Source organism: Dermochelys coriacea, chromosome 1, assembly GCF_009764565.3.
Source record: "Dermochelys coriacea isolate rDerCor1 chromosome 1, rDerCor1.pri.v4, whole genome shotgun sequence".
Classification (NCBI taxonomy): domain Eukaryota; kingdom Metazoa; phylum Chordata; order Testudines; family Dermochelyidae; genus Dermochelys; species Dermochelys coriacea.
This window is the reverse complement of record NC_050068.2, coordinates 305,095,753-305,108,844: the sequence shown is the minus strand read 5'-3', so window position 1 is coordinate 305,108,844 and position 13,092 is coordinate 305,095,753. Positions and strand designations below refer to the sequence as shown.

The following is a 13,092-nucleotide window of genomic DNA, read 5'->3' as shown; positions in this document are numbered from 1 at the left end:
TACACCATTAGAAAATGGTGACAGTGGAGAAACACCTGGTTCACCTTAATGTGAGATCAGATCTACATCTATCTATGTAGCAAAAAGAGACGGGAATAGCTACTGTAGTAACTGTCAAAAAATGGATAAAGATACCGGCTGAATAAATCTGCATTGAACTGGAATATACCACAATCCTGGAGAGGTCAAGGCAGAAGGAAACAGCTCCCTAGTTCAACAGAATTGTGAAGGATACAGCTATTTTAAGGTTATCATTTTCAGTGAGAACTCACAGTAGTAAGCACTACTAGTCAGTGTTTGCAGGACCAGTCCCTAGGTAAGAACAATGTGTTCACTGTGAATTTCACATTCCCATGCTCTTTCAGTTTGTCACATTTGCATACATTGAATTCTTTACACTGGAAGGAACTGTTTTAGGGTCAATTCACTTTAAGGAAATGTGATATTATCCATCAAGGACTGTTGTAGTGAGAATTAAATCTACTAGGACCAACAAGCTACAAACAGGAAATATGGAGTCTAGATAGCAAAGTTAAACATGTGAGATCAAGACGTACAGGTAGTTTACATAACAGAACAAATGAGGAAGAGGTATTGAGGGGAGAAACTAGCAGATGCTAAGGTAAATGGGCACCTTTATTTCTCAACATCTGGAAATTGTGTAATCACTAGCTAAGTTGGGCCAGAGTCTGTTCTCAATTACACTGAGAAAACAGACTTACTGAGAAAAATCTAGATATACATGGTGTAATTAAGAGAAAAATTTGGTCCATTGAATCCTATGTGTTTTTAAAAAGACATTACTACAGTTCCTTCAGTTTTAAAGAGACACAGTCAGCCTAAAAGTAACTATTTGAAAATTCTTTACATATGGTTTATAAGCAACACTTAAAAGAACAAATATTTGAGAATAAGATACAAGTTTACTTTCTACACTTGATAGTACTTCCTCTCTAGCTGGTTTCACTATTTCCTCTGACTGCCCATTCCCACCGTTTGTGTGGGTCTTTCCTACAGCAGAGGAACGATGATGGGGGGTGGGAGGGGAGAAAATTAAATTAGGAAATGTGGTTGTAAAGCCACAAAAACTGGTACGTTTAGAATCTGAAGATTTTTTTCATGATATTCCTTAAAATAACCAGAGTGATTGAGCATCTAACTGAGAAATGGTATGTTTCATGTTTACCTAGGCTTTCAAAACCTTGTTCTAAAACTGATCACTTCAAGTAACATTGACACTGAAGGGAAATACAGGTCCCATATAAAAAGTTTATTCTGGTTTGGAAGATAGTGGGTAAAATCCTGGCCCTTTTTAAGTCAATGACAAAACTCTCATTGACTTATTTACCTAGATTTCACCTATTATCAGTATTCACCATGGTAAGCACAGGGAATCTCTCTCAAACCAATGGAATCTTTCGAAACAGAAGAAACATTTAAATGTGACCACTGCACCAAGACCAATTGTAGATTCCCACTGCATATTTTAAATTCACTTTAAAATATAATAGGCCAAAGTTACTTCAAACCATAAAAGGTTGAAATAAAGACATTTTGCTGCAAAAGTGTGTTAGGTATGGAAGGCTATTCAAGCATTTAAGCATTAACGTAGGTGAGGGGGAAAATATTTAAGGCTACTTTGCAATCTTTTCTCTGGCCAAATCTTAACTAAAATTGCTATTTTAACCAAGCAAGACCTGTTGTATCAGGCCTTTAAATTGATTGCAGCCAACTATTTCATTTGCAAAGCCAAAGAGGGTTGGAAAGTAACTAGAATTTCACATACTAAACCAAAAACATTTGTTAAAGTACAGGTTTTTTGTTTTCTCTAAAGATTCTTTAAACATAGCAAATTAACAGTGCAAATACTAGGTTGCTGTGTGAGATTCTTACCATATTTTTCTTCGAAAGTACTTTTAAAAGCTCTCCAGTTTTTAACAGAATTTAAAAACAAACAAACAAAAAAGATACAAAATATTTCATGTTGGGAAACAAATCCCACAGCATTCCATACAGATTTCCAAGCAGTCTGATGATTCGCAACAAGCGTCCATTATGCCACAATCCATGTCACATGGGCCGTTACAGTCATCCCCCATTTCATCCCCACAGCAACAACAGCAGGCCTCCGATGTACAGATGCCACAAGAAGCTTGTCCCAGAACAATATTACAGAGGGTGAGAAACTCACAAAATAAGCAAGCCAGGATACAGTGAACACAGCAATCTTCGTAAGTACCAGTTTTGTAGTGTGCCGCATATAAAAAAAAAGGGGGGGGGGGAAAGGACAAATCAGTATTACATTTTATGTGCAAATATGTCGCATAATAATTACTGGAACTGCTTTACAATCTGCAAAGCTTCCCCTCCCCTGCAACATGAAGTTCAAATTTTGTGTCCTCCTCTTCAAGGTTACAACACAGCCAGCTTAAATCTTGGATCTCATCTTATATGTCCCCCTCCATTAGTCAATTATGCTAGCCTCGATGCCAGACTTCATGTCCTTTCTCTACTCTTGTTTTCACCCCCTGAATATCTCTATCATCTCCTCATTCAAATTTGTCCAAACTTACTTCTTCCATGACACCCATAAATTACCTGATTATGAAAGAAATATCAAGTTATCTAAAGTGACTGCTTCCTTTTGGTCTACCTTTGGATCCATCTTCTAGATTGTAAACTCACCATATTTTATAACTGTGCCATATATGGTACCAACCACAGAGCTGGCATATGAACATGTTAGTTTCTTGTTGCAGGATCAGTTTGTGTGGTAAAAGGTACAATACAATTTATGTACTGTTTACTTTTACTGTTCATACTGTATTGGGGACCTTTGCTACATGTAATTTTATAGTTGTGTGACTAGGACAGGATAACTGGTGTTGGGGGAAGACTGGAATTAAGAACCATACCTCAACCCACATTTCAAGTCAAATCAAACTCAACTATTTTGAGAGCCACTTTCATGAGACATAATTCATAAGAGAAACAAAATCTCAAGAGGCAAAGACAAAAACAGAAAACTGAAACTTTATGAACTGAGAGTTGGTCCAAGCTGCTTATAATTTATGCATAAATTATGTGCTTGCTTGTTGTTGATGTTTATGGAAAAAAGTAAAGTAGTTACAGCAAAGGAGATGCCACCACAGCATGAGGATTTTGCTTTCTCTGTGATATCAGAGAAAGCAATCTCAAAACCAGCCATATCAACACTGCTATATACACATCTACATTTTCAACAATGAAGAAAAAAATCTGTTCTGATCCCACATTTTAAATTATTCCTCTGCACAATTCTCTTATTAGTATTAGATTTAATTAATTTTTAAAGCTAACTGGAAATTAGAACTAAACCTGAACTGAAATATCCTGCTGTCATGGGCACCGGTAAGTCATACATGGTAAATGAGAAAGTGTACTTGACTGCTACCCCACACATCATTGGTTGGAGAGAGCACCCAAACAATGAATACATGTAAATCACATCAAATAATTGTCGCACAAAGATTGGAAGAATAGCAAAACATTGAGCACTGAGAAGAAAATTATATTATTGAGGCATACATTTATCAGATTGTCATCAAAAATCAACCCAAAGGAAACCCAATTACATACAGTATGTTCTGAAATGCTCAGTAGGAATCCCCCCCCCCCAATATAGCTGCATATATTATGCACACAAGTTTGATTTTGTGTTCATCATTCAGCAACAGATAGTATTTGGGAAGGAGTACATTTAATCAGAGAGACAGGAATACTTAGAACACAAATGAAACTTTTAAAGTTGCAAGACTTTTTAAAGCAAAAGGACACTAGAGGGTAACATCTTTAAAGCTGTGGAATATTTGTTGTAAGAAATTAACGGCTCGGCAAAATTTACGACTTGGACATAAAACAAATCTGATCAGAATGGGTAATCAGTTTTGAAAATTAGACATACTAAAACATAAATTAGATTTATAACTCAGTGGAGAAAATATAGTCCTAGTGTTTTTTCTACTGGTACACTTGTAAATTAGTTTGTCCTTTCAAAAACACTTGATGCCAAACTGTTTAGCTATTTATAAACAGTTATTGCAAGGTGATTTTCATGCTAACTTACAAATGTAACCAGAGGCAACATGATAACATAGTGCTCAAGAATGCAGTAACAATTTCAGATGCTTATAAACCATGTCACATTTTGAAAGGCTTTATGGAAAAACGTGACCAAACCATATCTGTGAAGTCCAGATGTGGTATAATAAATGAGCTTACTAACTTATTTATAGTAGGCAGAGTCCAAACTGATGTACTAAATTTGGAAGAAATCTTATTTAAGTCAGTGTACGTACTAAAGATACATCTACACTGTAAATAAAGGTGTGACTAAGTACATCCATGCTATCTTTAATTTATCACAACTCAGTAACCTGAGTACATACCCAGAGCTCCTGATGGGCTTGTACCGGCGCAGCTTATCCAGGCCAAAGCCCATATTGCCAATCACATCTTCATTTGTGGCATAGATATACCCTGAGTGATTGTGATCAAGCAAGGCTTATGGGTTTTTACATACATTTAGTAGCTGAGAAATTAAAATTATAAATGTGTATTTTTGACATTAAAAGCCAATTAGAATTTTTGGTAGGAAACAGCAAAGTTGCAGTTCTCATGTTTAAAAAAATAAATGATGTGATTTCATTGAGCCAGTTGACACAGGAAAGTGTTGACAAGAGGATTATCAGGAGCAGTAGGTAAGAACATTGTCATCTGCATACATAAATCTCTTAGGTTAGGTGCAGTACTTAAGCCAACAAATGAATTTATATAAATAATAAATAGAAGTGGCCCAGAATAAACCCTCAACATGCAGTAAAGCCAGAGAACGAGTGAGAAAAACAAAACTCTCTCAGAAATTCCTTAGCATTGTGTGGGAAGGAGAACTACGAGAGGCAAATGCTGATAAGCTTTAGCAGTTTAAAAAAAAACACAACAACAACCTTGCTTATGTCTGTTAAAGTGGCTTCTTTATATGGAAAAAAATCCTATACCTATATAAGTGACCTTCATCCAAAACTCAGCAGATATGTGAAATGAAGTTATTAGCTAAGTGAAAATGACCAAAGCCTCACTGACTGTGATTAATTAGCTTGTTGTCACGGAGATGCTGTCAGATTTGTTCAGGTACAATTTCCTCTCTGATTTTGGATGTAAAGGAACTAGAGGTAGAAGACAGTCACATGAGTCTATGGAATGTCCACATTTGAGGAACTGTTATTTTTACTATTCTCTACCCACAAGACAGGCAGATAGACATAGGTTAATAATGAAAGAAAACAGATAATGATTTTGAGTAGACTGCAGGACATTTCACAACTGTTACACAGAGAAATAAAGGCCAAAATACAGACACACATACACTAATCTTCATTACTGCCTCCTTTTCCAGCGATGTGTAAATCAGAGATAGAAGCAAACAGACGCACTCAGGATATAGCACACATTGATATACTGGCTTTTAAAGCAAGAGGCAAAACTCACGAGAGTCTACTTTTCAGTTCTCAGTATAGTGAAAGACATTCCGTGGAACCTACAAAGCTTTCCATTATGTAGATATTTACTGAAGCAGACCGATTGCGTTGGTCTAAATAAAGCTACTTCACTCTTGGCTAATTATCAAAGGCCAAAGCTATCCATGTACGCTCAATTACACAAAGAAATGAGGCACTGTTAATTTTGGCTGATGGTTCTATTATGGGTGTCACTATGGATGTTTTTTCTTTCATCTCTTCTTCACAGGAGTGAAGCAGAAACTTATACACATACTGTTTATTCTGATCTAAGTTGCCCTGATAGCAAACTCACACATTCTCCACTCAGAAGATACTTTGTTTCCTATGAGGTTTTACTTAGCCTACACAGACTTCAGAGAATGAAAAGGAAAAAAAGGCGTAACATCTGTGTTACTTTCTTTATCCTTTCAGTGACCAGTGACAACTGTATGAACACCACAAATTTTGGGCTATGTTTCAAGGGCAAAGTTGAAACATTAATGAACCCCCCCCAAATGCTATTGATTTTAAATCTGGACTCTGAACAGCTGTGTTGGACTAGATGATTATACAATATGTTGTAATGGGCAAGTTGTTATCACCACATCCACCTAACCTCCGGTTTTTGGTGACTCTCAGTAGTTTCTCCAAAATCTCTATACTTTGGTTGGTACCACAGGTACCACAGCCAAAAGTACAACAGACCTGGAAGTTATGTTGAATAGAACACACTAGTAAGAGCAGAGTTCCAGTTGTATTAATTTAGATGGAATATACGAGCCAAAGGTATTAACATAACCAAGTCACTGTCCAATGTTAAACAACTTTAAACAAGTTTCAGAGTAGGAGCTGTGTTAGTCTGTAGCAGCAAAAAAGAAAAGGAGTATTTGTGGCACCTTAGAGACTAACGAATTTATTTTATTTTCAAATAAATTTGTTAGTCTCTAAGGTGCCACAAGTACTCCTTAACTTTAAACAAGGTTCAGAATTTGGTATACAGAGACCTCAGCCTGCTTAGTACCATGACAAGCACACTATTTAGAAATCCTTTCAACCTTTTATGAAAGTTTAAAAAAAAAAAAAAAGGAAAAGCAGTTAAAGCATTTGAAATGTAAAGCATTGAATAGAGTTTTCATTTTAGCACCTTTCTTTGCTCCCTTTCCCTTTAGCTGGGGAGCATTTTTAGAAGGGAAAATCCTCTTCTTTGATAGTCTCTTAGATTGCATTAAAGATAACTGTCCTTTTGGGGAAAAGAGAAGTTTGTAGGGATAGTTTGTAGTGAGCTGTTAAAGTTTGATCTGTTTCATAGAAGATAAAAGATGACAAATACTTGCAAAAGGAGAGAGAAAAAGCCCCAGCAAAGATAGAAGTGCACCTTCTGTCACTGCTGGAAAAAAGAGAAGGATCGGAAAGAGAAGAAATAAAGTAGGGGAAGAAAAAAAAAAAGACACAAGGGGAGGCAGAAGGAAGAGACAAGTCACACATCCAAAGTAATATCTGGGATTTAATCTTGGGTTTATGAGCATGTGCAACAGATCAACGTGTTGCAAAAACCACACACATGCCCGGCTGTAGTACTGGCAGAGGTATCTTAGTTTTTCCATCTCCAAAACTATAAGTTTCTCTGTCACTTGGCCTAGATGATCTCTCTCTCAGTGGATGGTAGAGGGTCCCTTATCTTCTTTGTAAGTCAGTCACTTAAAGGCAACAGGACACACACCACTAGTATATTACACAGGATTCAGTCAAAAAGAATTTCAGGTTTTTCAATATTCCTTTGCAGACAGTTATGTTTCTACTCCTTTCATAAGATTCTGAAACACTTTTTCCCAGACTCCAAAACCAAGTCCTTATAGATTACTTAACTAGAACGTCTTGGATAAGCAAAAATATTTGTGATGATAGTGCTTGTATGAAAGATTGTTTCCAATGGAGTTTATTTCCACTTACATAAAAAAACATAGCAGGTCCTACAGATGAGTCAGAAGTGGAACACATTAAGCCAACTATCTGGAACATGAGTTTCATTTTACATTCCCAAAGATGAGCAAAGATCATGGAAAAAGAATAAAGCCAGCAACCTGGGGGTGGATGGTATCTTTTTGCAACTTTTTAAACACCTATTCTTTTCTGTTGCAGAGACAGTCTTCCTCTTTATACTATAAAACAAAGTAGGGCTGCTGGGCCTAAAACTGTCTCCTGATAAACTACAACAGCCAAATGTTTGAACTAAAGCCACTATTCACCTCAGTGTCATGCTAAACTTCAAAAATCTCTCTTTGTGCGGAAAAAACATTCATCCATTTTTAAAAATTTGATATTTCCTCACTATAGTGTAGGCTGGAGAAACTGGGGCCCACACTGTCCCAATAGCATTCTTTAGTTCTTCATCTCCCAGTTTCCCATCCCACAAGCAGTGCCCCTTCACAATAAACCAAGATATATTTTCCTTAAAGTTAATGGTGCAGCACTTTTGGTAAACAGTTTTCCTCTATTTTTCATCAGGTGTAGAACTTGCTCTATAACAGACTGTGTCAGAGTGCTGGGCAACAGCAACTATACAGCACTCTAGCACCAATTAAATTATATGTTGTTTCCTAGCAGAGAGTCTCCGGGTGGTCTGGCTGCACAGAGGAAGACAGGAGCGGAGAGAGAGCCCCGTTACATAGACTTTTTCTCTTTCACTCTCCTCCCCACAAATCTAAAACAATTTCTAATTTCTCAACATCCTTTTTAAAGTGTGGACACCAGAACTGGACAAAGTATTTCAGTAATGGTCTCATTAATGCAATATATAGAAACAACACCACCTCCATCCTCTTACTCAATACCTGATCATACATCCTAGGATTGCATTTACTCTCTTTGCCTCTGCACTGGACTGGGGGCTCATGTTCTCTTGTTTATGCAGTACAACCCTTAAGCCCTTTTCAGAATCACTATTTGCTAAGATACCATCCCCCATCCTGTAAGTGTGACCTACATTCATTGTTCCTAGACGTATGAACTTGCTTCTGGCTGTATTAAAAACTTACATTACTCAAATCAGCCCAGTTCACCAAGTGATCCAGATTGCTCTATGGCAGCGTACTTGTCCTTATTATTTACTACTTCATCAATGTTACTGTCTCCTGCAAACTAGCAATGATTTTGTTTTCCTCCATATCGTTGAAAATAATATTGAAGAACATTGGGCCATCCAGTGGGATGCCACAACAAACACTGCCATTGGACAACAATTGCTCAGTTACTTTTTGAGACATATCAGTTAGTTAATCCATTTAGTATGCGCTACATTGATTTTGAATAGTGCTGTTTTTGTAATCAGAAAATTGTGTAGTACAAAGTCTTACAGAAGACTAAGAATGACATAGTTCCTTTTATGAACCAAACTTGTAATCTTATCAAAACACAGTATCAAGTTCAACCAGACCTATTTTCCCTAAAGCCATGTCAATTGGCATTAATTATTCTTTACCATTACCATTCTTTAATTCTTTACTAATTGCATCCCAAATCAACCTTTCCATGATTTTGCCTGGGATCAACATTAGGCTAACCAGCCTGAAGTTACCCAGGTCATTCCATTAAGCTTTTGTTAACTATTAGCACACACTAACTTTCTCAGTTCTCTGGAATGTCCCCCTGTATTTTAAGATTTCTTGGACAGGGTTCTAAAAACTCCTTGTCAGTGTCAGAGCAAATGGGCAATAAATACCACAAGCTAGTCAAGGTTCTGCAGCTCAAACAGTGCATATGCACAAAGTTACTTTCAGTAGATTTGGCAAGAGAAGATTAACATTTAAAATGTTGTACTGAACCAATACATATTTTGTAGTAGCTTAATTTGCTTATGCATGATACCTCAGGCAAAACCTTACAGGTTTTAAGCTCTGTAATCTGTTTAACAGCGATTTCCTTGAGAGATTTAAGGCCCAAATGGCTTCTTCCTCCCTCCCAATTATAGTATTTATGCTCATTTAGTCTGGCAACAGAAAAAACAACTAATAGCTTGAATTTTGTAGAGTAAAATTTTCACAGCAAACTGTTCTAAAGCAAGCTATAGTGTTAAAAAAATTGCCAAATGTTGCCGAAAATTTTTGAAAAACCAATACATTTGAGGAAATCATGATCTCCTTATGGAACTTGTGTAATCAAATGAAATTCCTAATTTGTGGAAAACATTATTCATGGGAAATTATTCATGAACTTTTATCTTTCTTCCAGATGAGGATGTAGAAGACTTTCTTCAAAGCTCATCAATACTTCTTAACTTGACTGAAAGTGTATATTGCTGAATGGCAAAGATCCAACCTAGGTTTGGACCTAGCAGTCTTAACTTCTTACTATTTATTTTTGCCAAATGAGAGGTTCACCACTCACAATTTAGGGAGCAAAAGACCCAAAAATGAACAAAAATCTTTCCCAGGGTCCCGCAAAAATTGTATTTAACAGCAAACTTTGGTTTAAAAACAACTCTTTCTCTGTTTGAAATATACTTTCCAAAAACAAACAGTCCCTCTCTTTATCAATATTCCTTTTAAGAATGTGTTCAGTATCTTAGAGGTTACACACATGCAGCACATTGCTGCAATTGGATGATAACTCCTCAAAAAAAAAAAAAGCCACTTTAGCTACATACAAACAGCAAGAATCTAAGTTAGGGTAAAGTCTTGCTGCCTAAAAACTTAACTTTCCATAACCAAAGTTTGCCAAATCATTCCTCATTTTTAGTTATATATTTTAATGTCATTTTGTTTTTAAGGGTCACAATAATTATTATAAATAATAGTATTAGCATAACATTTTTGATCTTCCTTACACACATTAACAATTCTTCAGTATACAAGTTTAATATGCAAGATTGAAACAAGCAGGTTTTTCAGGTTAGCTTTCCTTCTGCTATCTCCATCCACTTTTTATTTAAACGGGGTAGATCTGTTTAACGAATAGATTTTAAGAGATCCATTACATGACCATCTAAACTGTACAAGATCAGCCAAAGTTAAATTGCAACACGTATAGAAAAAACACACATGCAGGCTGATCTTTGCTTCTTTTGTAATACTTGACACTAACCTGTCACAAACTGACCCAATAAGCTTTCATACCAGGCAGGCGGGTCATATACGATAAAATGTTTTCATGTCTGTAATGGTAAATAAGCTCACTTACAGAATGCTGGCCTTGGTCAGCTTTTTAGATAACTATATTCACAGAGTTCAGACAACACAAAACAAATCTCCCAAGCACTCTGTCTCACAGCAAGAATCAAAAAGGGCAAAACCGCAAGTAAAGTGGCAGTTGTGGTCCTCAGCAGGGGTTTGCTCAAGGCCCATACAGAGAGATGAACAGAAGTCTCAGCAGGTGTTACAGGTCTCATGCAGATAGGAGGAGCAGACCTAGAGAAAGCCAAGGATGAACACAGAGCACTGTCAGAAGAGACAGGCCACAACCAAAGCAGCACAGCAGTCTGAGACAAACAAGAGACAAGCTGAAGAGAAGCCAGCTGAGCAAAAGTAAAATAATGATAATAATAATTAAATTAAATAGAGATATGGTGTACATTTACAAAGCAGCGTACAAGAGGTAACAGATTAAAACCTGTTTCAGAGTAGCAGCCGTGTTAGTCTGTATTCGCAAAAAGAAAAGGAGTACTTGTGGCACCTTAAAGACTAACAAATTTATTAGAGCATAAGCTTTCGTGAGCTACAGCTCACTTCATCGGATGCATCCGATGAAGTGAGCTGTAGCTCACGAAAGCTTATGCTCTAATAAATTTGTTAGTCTTTAAGATTAAAACCTGTTATCTATGTGATCAACCCCCTCTCCAGCTGCCGTGCACACCACCTTGAAAATATTCAATATTCCTAAGCAAAATACTGACCTAAAATTTTAAATACACAAACAGGCCACAAACAGTACAGTTCTCCCTATTTTAGGAAAAAATATAAAAATGTGAAACACGAGAAGACACATGATAGTTTAAGCATTTTAAAAGCTGACAAAAGTCATCTCTCTTCTTTGGGAAAGTTAAGAAGCTACCTAAAACAAAAAGGCATATAACCTTGCGCAATAAAAGGAAGCTCATAATATGAACTCTTGAAACACAATCTGATAACATTACTTTTCTGTGTAAACAATTGCTATCATTGTGCTGTGATTGTCAATTGATCACAAAAGAGAGGGGGTGTCCACAAGACAATCTCTTTGTTAGAGAAGATATGGTTCACATCATTGCTGGGTGGATAAATGTATAATGTTAGTTACAGCACTGAGGCGTGTGAACCTATATATTTGTACAACTAACTATATTTGTTACTTTGAATATAGTTAAAGTAGATTGAATATGCATTTGATTAATAACAAGCAAATTAGCCTTCTATAAGGAGTTACAAAAGGGTAACATTCTCCTAACTGCCTTCAGAGCTGGACCACTGGAAAGCAGCGGCTGTTGGCTGAACATCCAGCTCTGAAGGCAGTGCCACTGCCAGCCACAGTGCAGAAGTAAGGGTGGCATGGTATGCCACCCTTGCTTCTCCAATGCTGCTGGCGGCAGTGCTGCTTTCAGAGTTGGGCGCGTGGCCAGCAGCCACCACTCTCAGCTCTGCCTTCACACACAAAGAAGGGGATTGTGATCAAATAAAGTTGAGAACCACTGCTCTAAATAAATGTTCTTTTCTGAAGTGGTGATTTATTCCATGTGCATTATTTCATTTAGGTCAAATGACCAGTACCAGTGTGTCCACTTGCAGGTTTAAATAACAAAATGAGTGATGAGAGAGCAAGACGAATATTTCCTACATGATAAGGACTTATACAAACATCACCAACAGTCTCCACAACTGCACCTCCACTTCCAGCAGAATAAACTACTCAAGTGCAGAAAGCGTTGCCAGCAGGTTTATCCTATTTTTTGACACAGATGCAGAAGTGCCTGCCATAGGACCACAATGCAAAATAAACCAAGTTATGGAAGAGAAAAATAACATTTTCCACAGATGTGTATTCACCATCTGATACCTCCATACAGTTTAATCAGGACACAATAAAGCTATGCTGCACTCAAACTGAAAACAGTTGAACCTGAGCAACAATTTCAGCAGCTGTCTTAGATCATACTATTCAGAGCCAAGACATTTTCCCACCTCCAAAAACCATAGCATAAAGCATCAAAATTAAACATGTGTAATTTTAGCTGTTGGATAATTCTGTATCTAGAGATTGTATGTGACAGTGTACTATTTGTGACTATACAGGGAGTGTACTGTATTTTTAATTTAGAGGACACAAGTAAGAAATTACCTCAATTTATAAATGGTGACACAAAGTGAAGCAACAATTGTATCAATCACAATCACTCAAACAATGAAAACAGTAAGTACCTGCTAACAGTTCCATAGTAATTTTTATGTCTCATTTAGATGCATGTTTTCACATATGAACAATTACTTTATACTTTAAACCCTGTCAGGTAGGGCTTAGATCATTTGTTTAAGCCCAAAGTAACTCGGGAGATCCCTACAAATAAGAGGAGTAAAATAAGCCCTATCTG

The 13,092-nt window shown here is 36.8% G+C and overlaps 1 protein-coding gene across 2 annotated transcripts in view; it reads right to left on the bottom strand.

Annotated features, from left to right (window-relative positions):
- Nucleotides 1-792: 792 nt before the first annotated feature.
- The window catches only part of MDFIC (MyoD family inhibitor domain containing), a 67,390-nt gene continuing 55,090 nt past the window's right edge, over nucleotides 793-13,092 (bottom strand). For both annotated transcript variants that reach the window (XM_038367853.2, XM_043495305.1), the window contains exon 5: nucleotides 793-2,227. In XM_038367853.2, coding sequence (XP_038223781.1) covers nucleotides 1,980-2,227 — 248 coding nt within the window. In that variant the 3' untranslated portion in view covers nucleotides 793-1,979. The remainder of the gene's footprint in view (nucleotides 2,228-13,092) is intronic.